Source organism: Oncorhynchus gorbuscha, linkage group LG01 (assembly GCF_021184085.1).
Source record: "Oncorhynchus gorbuscha isolate QuinsamMale2020 ecotype Even-year linkage group LG01, OgorEven_v1.0, whole genome shotgun sequence".
Taxonomy (NCBI): Eukaryota; Metazoa; Chordata; class Actinopteri; order Salmoniformes; family Salmonidae; genus Oncorhynchus; species Oncorhynchus gorbuscha.
The window spans coordinates 90569694-90583168 of NC_060173.1; the positions used below are offsets into that span (position 1 = coordinate 90569694).

General features: G+C 43.3%; 2 protein-coding genes across 2 annotated transcripts; one reads left to right on the forward strand and one right to left on the reverse strand.

Moving 5' to 3' along the window:
• The first annotated feature begins 795 nt into the window (after positions 1-795).
• On the forward strand, positions 796-8706 carry LOC124045655 (Na(+)/H(+) exchange regulatory cofactor NHE-RF3-like). Its single transcript, XM_046365128.1, has 9 exons — positions 796-928; positions 2352-2561; positions 2870-3092; positions 3656-3792; positions 5067-5262; positions 5498-5694; positions 6338-6541; positions 7899-8300; positions 8470-8706. Exons 2-9 carry the CDS (start codon positions 2355-2357, stop codon positions 8524-8526), a joined length of 1623 nt encoding a protein of 540 aa, XP_046221084.1. The 5' UTR covers positions 796-928; positions 2352-2354; the 3' UTR covers positions 8527-8706.
• A 346-nt stretch (positions 8707-9052) lies between these two features.
• LOC124048550 (Golgi pH regulator-like) lies at positions 9053-12878 on the reverse strand. The gene is made up of 6 exons (XM_046369495.1): positions 12840-12878; positions 10862-10954; positions 10468-10563; positions 10205-10294; positions 10057-10122; positions 9053-9926 (listed from the first exon to the last, which is right to left on the reverse strand). The coding sequence occupies exons 1-6, from the start codon at positions 12876-12878 to the stop codon at positions 9708-9710; spliced, it is 603 nt and encodes a 200-aa protein (XP_046225451.1). The 3' UTR covers positions 9053-9707.
• Between the last annotated feature and the right edge of the window lie 597 nt (positions 12879-13475).

A 13475-nucleotide genomic window follows, 5' to 3' on the forward strand; every position in this document is an offset into this window, starting at 1 on the left:
TTTCAGGTAGATGGATTATCTTGGCAAAAGATAAATGCTCACTAATAGGGATGTAAACAAATGTGTGCACAACATTTGAGAGAAATAAGCTTTTTGTGGAACATTTCTGGGATCTTTTATTTCCATTCATGAAACACAGGACCAACACTTTACATGTTGCATTTATATTCAGTATAAATATGCAGTACAAACTATATTTTCAAGTTTCTTATTTGTTCAAAATATTTTCAAAGATATTACATTTGGCCTCAGCCATTCATAAGTTGGGTGTGACTCCCCTCATATTGGTGGCTTGGTTTGTTCTGATACACCTTATCTTCATTTACTTCCATCATCCATGGAGAGAAATCGTACTATAAGGAGGACTATACCACAGATGAAGTCCATTTCCATAATAAAACAGGCAATTCTTCCATCCTGGCAATATGCCCACAGTCAGCCAGTCTTCGCTCCCATTAACCCTGCATTATGTTGCCAAGCCTTGATCCTTGACATTGAAAGTAGCTTTCTCCACCATTTTCTGTCACCTTTGACCATCTGAACAGATGACTGGGTTGTGATTGGGGACAGTGGTTTTTAAAGGGTTACCTGGACTGGGCTGTTCAGACATTTTATTTTACCTTTATTTTACTAGGCCAGCCAGTTAAGAACAAATTCTTATTTTCAATGACTGCCTAGGAACAGTGGGTCAACTGCCTTGTTCAGGGGCAGATCGACAGATTTTTACCTTGTCGGACATGCATCTCCACTCCTGCCATGAGACACTGTTAAATAGCTCAGCATTTAGGTCAACCTTTGGACTGTCAAAGTCCTTTAGAGAGAGAGAGAGAGAGAGGGGGAAAGAGGGAGAGAGAGAAGACTCAGACAGAGATAACACCTGAGCATTAGGTGAGCTCCTCCTTCGGACTGGGAGTAGAGACAGGAGGAGGTGAGTGAATGTTCTACTGTTTCTCTAATTAATGCTGTATTTATTAACATGGTCAATTCTACGATTTGCTCATTATTTTTATATTGCATGTAGTGGTTATCTTATTTGTGGCAGCTGTTGGCGGGTGTTTTCTGTAAGAGTGTAATTGACATAGAGAAAGATCAGAGATATAGGAGCAGTGGATAGAGGGGTTCCATATAACGCTCTAGCGGTGAGACTTTAGGGTTAATATGTGACATGTACCCCCACACTTAAGTGAGGATTCAAACTCATGGGATATCATCCCTCTAAATAGCATCATGGTTCCACTCAAGGTTTCTTCCCAAATGTAGATGGAGTTTCCTTGCAATTGTCATCTTGGGCTAGCTTAAAGGAGTTGAGGACTCCATCTTCTTCCAGCAGACACTGCAATCTACAGTGACTATGTAATGGATTAAATGATACAACTTGACATATTACAGTGTTCACCATAATCTAACAGTTGGAAATAGATGAGCAAACTGTAGGACAGATAAATATCAGCACAGAACCACACCCAGACTTACACTACACTCACACCTGAACACAGACAGGTCCGTCACATCTTTCTTTCTCCCTGTGATAACAGTGTATTAAACATTATAAGGATTCCTACGTTGACATTCTTTATCTGGGGGTCAAAGTTCACACATTCTAGTTAAAAGAGCCCTTCGCACCTTCAGCTGGACCTGGCTGCCGTTAACCATTAACACTCTGCTCGCGGCCACGGAAAAGTTGACATGGCAGGTTAACCTTCTTCTGGAGATGTCAGCAGTTGGCTAAACTATCCAAAACAAAGGTCTTCAAGAGTGTAGATCTTGGTGTGTGTGCGCGTGAGTTAGGGACTCGCCCGTAATGATTGTCAGAATACACCCCAGAGGTCTGTCAGTAAAGTATCAATCTGTGTAATCAATGACCACGGTCTTCAGCACAACCCCACACTGTCACATCTCTGTGTAAAATCTAGTATTTTTGTTGTCTCTCTGTTCATATCTCTGTTTCTATATGACCAATCAGATTTCTGTTGTGCAATTGTTCCACTCCACACCCAATTGACTTCCATTTATCTGAGGGTGTAGTTACCGTACAGTATGTACCTGTGAGCTGCTACAGAATAGCTACGTTTTACAGCACATTGCGTTATTGAGGTAATTTGGCAAGTCTGACAATGTGGGAGTTTAGGGCATTGAGATTAGATCTAATCGGCTTTACCACTGCTACACACGGGATGATTTGAGGGTGAAAAAAAAAGTTTTGTTGGGAGTAGAAGGGAAGTTTGTGTGTATTAGCATTCTCACACTTTTGTCTGCATTGCATGATATGGCTGGGTAAAAATAGAGGGTAACTGTGTGCACCAGTATGTGGTGTGCCGTGTTGTGTTCTTACCCTGTGGTGTCTGTTGTAGGACATGGCTGGGTACAAGCCCAGGGTGATAGTTCTGAGTAAGAAGCCAGGTCATAGCTTTGGCTTCTTCCTGAGGGTGGAGAAAGGCGAGGATGGTCACCTGATCAGGAACCTTGAGATGGGCGGGCCATCCGAGCTGGCGGGTTTGAAGGATGGAGACCGCATTCTCCGGGTCAACGGAACCTATGTGGATGAAATGGACCACTCACGGGTGAGGAGGGGAGGGGAGCTGACAGGGCTAGTAGTTGTCCAATTACACATGAACCCCTAGCTTCTCCCACTGTTATTGTATTGGAATTCTACAGGTGTAAGCAACATAGTAATAGTAAGATAATAGTATGGTAATAACCTTATCCTCTGGTATTGTTCACACCTATCATATCTTGTAAAGTGCCTTGAGTAGGTACCATTTTGGGTTTGGTAAATGTGGAATTACTAGATAACTCTAGAGCCATAGGTACTGCTGTAGCAACATACCATGCTTTGTCCCATCTCTTTGTGCTGTGTGCCCTGGGTTAGGTGGTGGACCTGGTGAAGGAGAGTGGTGCATCCGTCACCTTCCATGTTCTGGATGTGGCATCCTACAAGCAGGCCAAGACTGAGGGGGTGGATCTTTCTGACCCTCACCCCAAACCCACCCAGCCCACCATGAATAGAGTTGCAGGAGAGGCACCCAAACCTAAACTCTGCTACCTGGCCAAGTCCAGCGGGGGTTACGGCTTCTCTTTGCGCTCTGTCAAAGGTGAGAGGGGTGGGGCACACACACACACACACACACACACACACACACACACACACACACACACACACACACACACAGATGTGATCTCTTTGCTTATTTTTTGATTGTGTGTGATACAGCTGATAGGACACAGCAAGTCTTGTCATCTCTGTTTTGCTTGTTGATCAAGCAAGAAATAAACACATTATCATTGTCTCGCATAGCCAGAAGCATACCACTCTCCATCCCACTGCTAGCTTCCCTATGAACCTAAGCAGGGTTGGTCCTGGTCAGTCCCTGGATGAGAGACCAGATGCTACTGGAAGTTGTTTTGGAGGGCCAGTAGGAGGTACTATTTCCTTTGGTCTAAAAAATAAATTCCCCAGAGCAGTGATTGGGGACATTGCCCTGTGTAGGGTGCCATCTTTCGGGTCGGTGTCCTGACTCTCCTTGGTCACTAAAAATTGCATGGCACTTATCGTAAGAGTAGGGGTGTTATACTGTTCGTCTTTTGCATATCCAATGATAATGATTTTATGATTCTGTTTTAAACTCCACTTTCTTTCCTCCATTTCCTGATCAAGGTGAGGTGGGCATGTTCATGGCAGAGGTAAACCCAGGGGGTGCGGCCGAGAGGGCAGGGGTCAAGGCCAACGACCGTCTGATAGAGGTCAACGGGGAGAATATGGAGAACGCCACTCATGACCAGATAGTAGAGAAGGTTAGGATTCACCCCATATTTACACTACTCTGTGGCGAACTTTAAGTTCAATATCTGTCATGTTATTCTACAGCCTGTCAACACATCATGTTCAAATCAAATGTTATTTGACACATGCTTGGTAAACAACAGGTGTAGATTAACAGTTACATTTTTATGGGCCCTTACCAATACACAGGGGAAAAAAGAGAAATAGAAAAATAATAACACATGGAAAAAAATACACAGTGAGTAACATTAACGTGGCTATATACATGGGGGACAAGGACCGAGTCGATGTGCATGTGCATGGGTAATATACCTAGGATAGGTTAAGTAATCCCTCTCACCCCACCCCCCTAAGTTTTAGATGCACTATTGTTAAGTGACTGTCCCACTGGATGTCATAAGGTGAATGCACCAATTTGTAAATCGCTCTGGATAAGAGCGTCTGCTAAATGACTTAAATGTAAATGTAAATGTAATTGAGGTAGATATGTACATACAGGTAGGGATAAAGTGAATAGGCAACAGGATATATAATAAAGAGTAACAACAGCGTATGTGATGAGTCAAAAGAGCTAGTGCAAAAAAGGGTCAATGCAGATAGTTAAATGGTTAACCAATAGCTACCTGGATTAACTATTTAGCAGCTTTATGGCTTGGGGATAGAAGCTGTTCAGGGTCCTGTTGGTTCCAGTCTTGGTGTATAAGTACAGCTTGCCGTGCGGGAGCAGAGAGAACAGTCTGACTTGGGTGGCTGGAATCCTTTTAGGGCCTTCCTGTCACCGCCTGGTATAGAGGTCTTGGATGGCAGGGAGCTCGGCCACAGCGATGTACTATGCCATACACACTACCATCCGTAGCACCTGGCGGTCGAATGCCAAGCAGTTGCCATGCCAAGAAGTGATGCAGCCAGTCAAGATGCTCTCAGTGGTTTAGCTGTAGCCCATACCAAATCTTTTCAGCCTCCTGAAAGGGAAGAGGCATTATCATGCCCTCTTCATGACTGCGTTGGTGTGTGTGGACCATGGCAATACCTTAGTGATGTGGACTCACTCAGAATGCAAGAGTTGGGACAATGATAATTCGGCAAATCAGTTTTCCTGATTCCATCTTTGTTCTAAGGGCAGCTTTGCCTTGAGAGCAGAAACAAATGTGATTGGTCAAGTTAAGGAAAGATATGTCATAAGTCTTTATTCTACATAAGTCTATTCTTCACAATTCATTTCTATCTGATAATTATTTGACATTACACCATCCTTAAAGAGCCCCTGTTGTGGCCTCTCTGTCAGGTCAAGGCATCAGGCAGCAGAATCATGTTTCTATTGGTGGACGAGGACACAGACAAGTTCTACAAGAACAAACGCATCAAGCTTGGTGCGGGGCTAGCCACAGTGAAGTTCCTCCCACTGAAGCCACGCATTGTAGACTTGTTCAAAGGATCAGATGGCTATGGATACTTCCTAAAGGCTGAGCCTAACAAGACAGGTGTGTGTGGTGTGTGAATTTTGAAAACTTGGTTACACTTTACTTAAAGCCAACCAGTATAATGCATTAAGATGCGGTTATAATGACTTTTCAGAATGTATGAATCCCTTATAACAACACATCTACTAATAGCCACATAGGATTATTAATATTAGAGTATTCACCAACAGTAGTCATCAGTCTGCATCATTTTACACAATAAGGACATGCACTGTAAATATCGTCCCACCTGCAGGCCATTTCATCAAGGACATTGACAGGGGCAGCCCAGCTGATAGGGCGGGACTAAAGGAGATGGACAGGCTGGTTGCCGTGGAGGGAGAGGAAGTGGACAGCTGCAGCCATGAGCAGGTGGTGGACAGGATCAGGCAATGTGGCAACAAGTGCTGCCTCCTGGTGGTCGATGAAGACACGGACACGCTCTACAAGATGGTGAGTAGTCAGGGAGAAATCTTTCCTGTTGGATTTAGGAAATAAATGAATGAAACAACAGTCAAAGGAGTTGGCTAAAGAACATAGGCATACAAATCTGGGGCAGTTTAAGTGTCTCAGAGCAGGAGTGCTGATCTAGCATCAGTTTTTCCTTTTTGGATTATATTAAATGAGAGGGGGGAGCTGATCCTGATGAGCACTCAAACTTTTTGAATACTCAGTGAAAGTAACTTCCTTTTCCACTTTACTTCCAGATCATGTCACTTAATCTTTAATAATAATGATAATAACATTACATTACATTTGTTGAGTGCTTTTCATTTTCAATCAAAAAGCTATTTCGAACAGGCTTCACAATTATATAATTTTATATATATGTAAAAGTATGTGTTATTTACTTCTGCCAGATGCATATTATAAACATTTTGCACTTAGGTCCATTGTGCTACATTTTTGCCCTTTGAAGACCATTCAAAAAGCCTACAGAATTGTTTTTTAAATGAAAGGCAGAGGGGCAGTCATTTCCTGGTAACTATCCTAGCATATATTACAGGCTCAGGAAGTGGCCAGAGAGACAGGGCAGTAAAGAAGACTATAGTGGGGATTGAGATGTAGGTCTGAGATTAATTGCGATATTCCACAGGGAGGCGTGTCTCCTCTTTTCTACTTGGAAGAGATGGGATTCCTCCTTCCAGCGAGCCCTCCGCCCAGCTACCCAGAGTGCATCCCGGCCCTTGTCCCAGCCACCACAGCGCTCCTCAAGCTGTGTAAGATGGAGAAGACCTCCGCTGGGTACGGCTTCCACCTCAACAGTATCCAGGGAGTCTGTGGCCTGTACATCAATGAGGTAAGTACAATGTAGAGCACCTACTATACCCAATGGGTAGCCGAACGGATAAGATACTGCATCCCAAATACATGAACTTAACAAGACTGTTAATCAGATATGGGAAAGATCAAGGGAACAAAGCACATAATAACCCCAATTGCATACACAACATGACCAAATGTATGTGGACAGCTGCTTGTCGAAACATCTCATTACAAAATCATGGGCATTAATATGGAGTTGGTCCCCCTTTTGCTGCTATAACAGCTTCCACTCTTCTGGGAAGGCTTTCCACTAGATGTTGGAATGTTGCTGCAGGGACTTGCTTCCATTAGTGAGTCGAGCACTGATGTTGGTTGAAAAGTCCTGGCTCACAGTCTGCGTTCCAACTCATCCTGAAGGTGTTCGATGGGGTTGAGGTCAGGGCGCTGTGCAAGCCAGTCAAATTCTTCTACACCGATGTCGACAAACCATTTCTGTATGGACCTCCCGTGCACAAAGCAAAACAATTCCAGACAAATTGTCATGCTGAAACATACTATTGCCACAAGGTTGGAAGCACAGAATTGTCTAGAATATCATTGTATGCTGTAGTTTTAAAGTTTCCCTTCAATGTAACTATGGGGCCTAGCCCGAACCATGAAAAACAGGCCCAGACCATTATTCCTCCTCTACCAAACTTTACAGTTGGCTCTATGCATTCGGACAGGTAGCGTTCTCTTGGCATCCGCCAAACTCAGATTGGTCCGTCAGACTGCCAGAATGTGAAGCATGAGACATCACTCCAGAGAACGCGTTTCAACTGCTCCAGAGTCCAATGGCGGCGAGCTTTACACCACTCCAGCCGACGCTTGGCATTGCGCATGGTGATCTTAGGCTTGTGTGCGGCTGCTCGGCCATGGAAACCAATTTCATGAAGCTCTCGACGAACAGTTCTTGTGCTGACGTTGCTTCCAGAGGCACTCGGCTGTCCCGTTTTGTGAGCTTGTGTGGCCTACCACTTCGAGGCTAAGCCGTTGTTGCTCCTAGTCGTTCCACTTCACAATAACAGCACTTACAGAAATTTGACGAACGGACGTGTTGGAAAGTTGGCACCGTGTGACGGTACCACTTTGAAAGTCACGGAGCTCTTCAGTAAGGCCATTCTACTGCCAATGTTTGTCTATGAAGATTGCATGGCTGTGTGCTTGATTTTATACACTTGTCAGCAAAGGGTGTGGCTGAAATAGCAGATTCCACTCATTTGAAGGGGTGTCCACATACTTTGTATATATTGAGTACCTCTGAAACACTCCGGTCATTCAGCAACTGTCAACTGTTTACATTTCAAACCATTCCAAACTCAGCTCACCCCTTGCGGTGTTCTCTCCCTCAGGTGGTGAAGGGCGGCGCTGCAGACAGGGTGGGTATGGAGGACGATGACATTGTGGTGGAGGTGGACGGTGTAAACGTGGAGCAGAGCAGTCACCAGCAAGTGGTGGGGTTGATCCGTAACAGTGGCAGCTCACTGGTGCTCCTAGTGGCTGGGAAGCAGGCCTACGACCACTTCAAAGCCAAAGGGGTGGCCATCACACCCCAGCTCCTCACCCCCGCACCCACAGCCAGGTCCCCATCCCCACCCCCCTCCCCTACAGCCAGGTCCCCAGCCCAAAGACACACACCAGCCCAGATAGACACGCCAGCCACTCTGGAGGAAGTCCGAGAGGAGGTGGAGGAGGAGGAGGAGGAGGAGGAGGAAGCTAAGCCATACATCCCACTGCCCCAGACACGAGAGAGAGTGAGTGACATAACATAAATGTGCTCGAGTGCCTTGGTACCTTCTGAACTAGATTCAAATTACTCTGAATGTATAGACTAGAACCAAAGTATTAAGAAGCAAGTTAGTATCAATTGTATTTGTCCACAATTCTATTGCAGACAATTATTTGACTCTTTCTCTCCCTTAGACTCCATCTGTGTCTTCAGCAGCATCATCTTGCTCGAGTGTTGATGAGAGACTCTGAGAAGTCACCAATTAGAAACAACTTCCTGACTTTTTCTGTCTCCCGTCAACCTTTGTACCATGCAGGATAATGTGGACATCTTGGCATAAAACTCTGATCAAAACTAAATACATTCCAATGACAGTCTGTTTAAAGGTATGAATACAATTGATTTAAAATAGTAATAAATAGTTATGCATTTATGGATGTATAATTGCATTAATCAGTTAGATGCCACTGTTACCCAACAAACGTATGGATTCATATGATCTTATTACAAGCACCTGCAATGTAGAAAAATAACACTAGTAATACCAGTTCAATGTGTTATACTACAACAAAACCCATATAGCGACATCGGCTTGCACCTTAATCATAAAGGTGTCTTTTAGATACATTTAAATGGTCATTTATTTTAGCAGATGCCAAATACCGCTCTCACAGAGACAAAGTATCCAGTCCCAGATCTGTCTATAAGTCACTATTCACTTATTCTCTGCTTAACTGGTAAATTTATAGTGGCATTGCAGTACTTAAAAGAAAGGGAACGGAGGAACTAATAACCACATAAATTGGTTTATTCTGTAGCTTTCCCACCTGTGTGAAAGCACAGTAGAGTACAGTAGATATTTGCACACATTCACCAACAAACCACCCTAGGTACATGTACATACTGGACACCATGAATGATGTTAGCAAATAGCATCATGGACATTGGGGATACATTTCCTCTTTAATTTTGAGTATTCTGTTTGTCAAAAATAGAGTGTAAACTTCAGGTAGTGATGGTCTTTACAACCCATTCATACAACAAAGCTAGTGTTTGCAGTGAAGCTGGTCTGTGCTGTATACTATGCAGTTCTCCTGTGGTCAGATTCATTTAAGGCTAGACAGAACCTGTGTCCAACGGCTCAACAGCACGATGACACATCCACATTGTTTTAGTCATCCCCCCTCCCCACGTTCACCGCAACATTAGTCCAGCGTTCCATGGCACCAATTCCCCTTCCATTGAATCCCCCTGACACCAATGGTCCACATGGCCAAGCGTTGGCCCTTCCTGATTCAGGAAACACAGGCAAAACGTCTTCTTCTCGCCACCACACAGACGGACCAGAGATTTAAAAAAGAGAATCTAAATCCCCACAGACTCAATGTTCAGTTCTGTTATGCCAGCTGAGCTTCCAGGTAAAGGGTCAAGTTCAAAGTGGAGTCAGGGGGTCAATGTGCTTCTCGGGAGCCTGTTTGTGGGCGATGTAGAGGAAAAGGATGCTGGAGAGGGCACTGACGAGGAAGATGACGTCGAACCATCGGCGATAGAAGTTAAACTGCAACTCGCCCAGCACCTTGGTCACGGTAGAGCGATACTCTAGAGGCATGCTCATCCTCATGAGGAGAACGGACGAGACAAAGTACATCCCCTGAGAGAAACAAGAGAGAGACACGCAGGATGTCAGTTGTCTTTTGCACTAACTTATCTAAAGATTGAATAGACAACTGTTCAGAAAAAAAATCATTTTAACTGAAACGTATAACAAAACACATATGGACCATGATTTGAGCTAGGACCAGCACTATAACATTAGAGGACTTGCTGCTGGAGATGGCATAGACGAACTAGAGAGAAACAAGATCAGTGTTAGGATACAACATAACATGCCTCGGTAGACTGACTACTTCCTGTCTGTAGTTGGCTTACCTTGGTGAGTGTGATGAGAAGGCCTCTAATAGAGGTGACGATGATGATGCCCACCAGGATGAAGGAGATGTGCTGAGACCAGAACTTTACCTGCCGAGGAGAGGATATGTAAGGAAAACTAGAGCAACTATAGAACACACCAATACAACTTCTATTTCCATTTGGAATTATCCCATAAAAGTGAAGATTGAGTACAGAAGGACATTTTAATAAAATGACAACCATTACTTGAGGTGTGTGTGTGCATGAGCAGCAGAACTCACATCAAACTGAATGCCTAGGTAGTTAACAGTGATCTCAATCCCTCGAATCACTGGATCAGTCTTCCCAACACGGTCAAACACAATGTTAATGGTGGCCTTAGAGGGTCAAAAAACAGGGTTACTACAGATATAGTTTTGGGGCCTGATGTGGATATGACAAACTGACTGTATGTGAAGTATAAGGTCATTCTATTTGAAAGCAAAAACAATATGTGTAGAAGAACAAATGTTTTAACTTACAGACACAATACATGTTACTAAATAGAGATCAAAAGACACTGAATATTCTCTAAACTGACAGATACCAAACTCAAACTAGATTTTCTCAAATTCACCTGTTTCTAAGGCTGTCAAGCAAGCTAACCAGTGGCTAGTCTATGTCTGTAACTCTTACCATAAAGATTTTCCATGCACAGTAGATGGAGAAGAAATAACCCAGGAAGTTGAAGCATTTCCCCTGGAATGTCTTTGAGTATTCAATCCGTTCCTACAGTCCGGGAAAGAAAGAGTGAAGAGAGGGACAAAGACACATTATTACAATCAACCAAGTACATAGCAATAGGCTTAACACAAAACACAACACTACACAAACTACCAGTCAAAAGTTTGGACACCTACTCATTCAAGGGTTTTTCTTTATTTTTACGATGTTCTACATTATAGAATAATAGTGAAGACATCAAAACTATGAAATAGCATATATGGAATCATGTATTAACCAAAATAAGTGTTCAACAAATCAAAATATAATCTATATTTTAGGTTCTTCAAAGTAGCCACCCTTTTCCTTGATGATAGCTTGCATACTCTTGACATTCTCTCAACCAGCTTCACCTGGAATGCTTTTCCAAAAGTCTTGAAGGAGTCCCCACATATGCTGAGCACTTCATGGCTGTTTTTTCTTCACTCTGCGGTCAACTGATCCCAAACCATCTCAATTGGGTTGTGGTTGGGTGATTGTGGAGGCAAGGTCATGGGATGCAGCACTCCATCACTCTCCTTCTTGGTCAAATAGCCCTTCGACAGCCTGGAGATGTTATGGGTCATTGTCCTGTTGAAAAACAAATGATAGTCCCACTAAGCCCAAACCAGATGGGAAGGCGTATCTCTACAGAACGCTGTAGTTGTCATCCTGGTTAAGTGTTCCTTGAATTCTAAATAAAAGTTTCCCCAGCAAAACACCCCGACACCATCACACCTCCACTATGCTTCAAGGTGGGAACCACACGTGTGGAGATCATCCGTTCACCACTCTGCATCTCACAAAGACAAGTGGTTGGAACCAAAAATCTCAAATTTAGACTCCACTGGTCTTATGTCCATTGCCTGTGTTTCTTGGCCCAAGCAAGTCTCTTATTGGTCTCCTTTAGTAGTGGTTTCTTTGCAGCAATTCGACCATGAAGTCCTGGTGCACACAGTCTCCTCTGAACAGTTGATATTGAGATGTGTCTGTTTTGGGCTGCATTTCTGAAGCTGGTAACTTTAATGAACGTATCCTCTGCAGCAGAGGTAACTCTGGGTCTTCCTTTCCTGCAGCGGTCCTCATGAGAGCCAGTTTCATCATAGCGCTTAATGGTTTTTGCGACTGCACTTCAAGAAACTTTAAAAGTTCTTGAAATTCTCCGGATTGACTGACCTTCATGTCTTAAAGTAATGATGGACTGTTGTTTCTATTTTCTTATTTGAGCTGTTCTTGCCATAATATGGACTTGGTCTTTTACCAAATAGGGCTATCTTCTGTATGCCACCCCTATATTGTCACAACACAACTCTGGTTGGCTGAAATGCATTTAAGGAAAGAAATTCCACAAATTAACTTTTAACAATGCACACCTGTTCATTGAAATACATTCCAGGTGACTACCCCATGAACACTTTTTGGGTTAATACATGATTCCATATCTGTTATTTCATAGTTACTATTTTCTATATTGTAGAATAATAGTGAAGACATCTAAACTATGAAATTTTTAAAAAGTGTTAGACAAATCAAAATATATTTTAGATTCTTCAAAATAGCCATCCTTTGCCTTGATGACAGCTTTGCACACACTTGGCATTCTCTCAACCAGCTTAAAAAGGTAGTCACCTGGAATGCATATATATATGGCATATATATGTGTGTGTGTGTGTGTGTGTGTGTGTGTGTGTGTGTGTGTGTGTGTGTGTGTGTGTGTGTGTGTGTGTGTGTGTGTGTGTGTGTGTGTGTGTGTGTGTGTTGTTGGGGATGAATCAGAATTAGTTGGGTAACATAGATAAGATGTTTTATTTTCATAATATGTTTGTGAGATACTTGTCATTTAGAATGTATCTTTTTGTACTACAGTTTTGGCCGTTTGCAGTTATCCTTTCTCTGTCCTGGGTTCAGTTACTGGGGCCACACAGAGGGGAGAGGTCAGGCTTGTCGTCATGTGTAAACGTATCTTTTAAACCATGTGAAGGGATGATTGAGGGGGAACCAATTATCTCTTGGCTCCACAATGTCTGTGTGCCAGTCACTCCCTACTTTTCCCATCGGGGAGAGGAGGATGGCAGTGTCTGGAACCATTCTATGTTCCCTCTGAGGTTGCCCTCATCTTGACCTAGAGGCTCACTCTCCTCTCCACGAGCTTGTCCAGGATGGGTTGTATTTGGGATGGGGGTATCTAAAATGACAATTGATATATATATATACCATTGATATATAGTATTGGATAAGGTAATGTCTTGGTACTCCTCTCTCAAGTAAAATATTTCCTTGTGAAAGTTCCTATTATCTGTGTTTTGTCATATCGACTAGGGGGGTGGATCTTTGCTATAAAAGATCTCAGTTGCCATTATGTTGACCACTCTCAACTTTTCATTGGCAGGGTAGCCTAGTGGTTAGAGAGTTGGACTAGTAACCTGAAAGGTTGCAAGTACAAATCCCTGAGCTGACAAGGTACAAATCTGTCGTTCTGCCCCTGAACAGGCAGTTAACCCACTGTTCCTAGGCCATCATTGAAATTAAGAATTTGTTCTTAACTGAC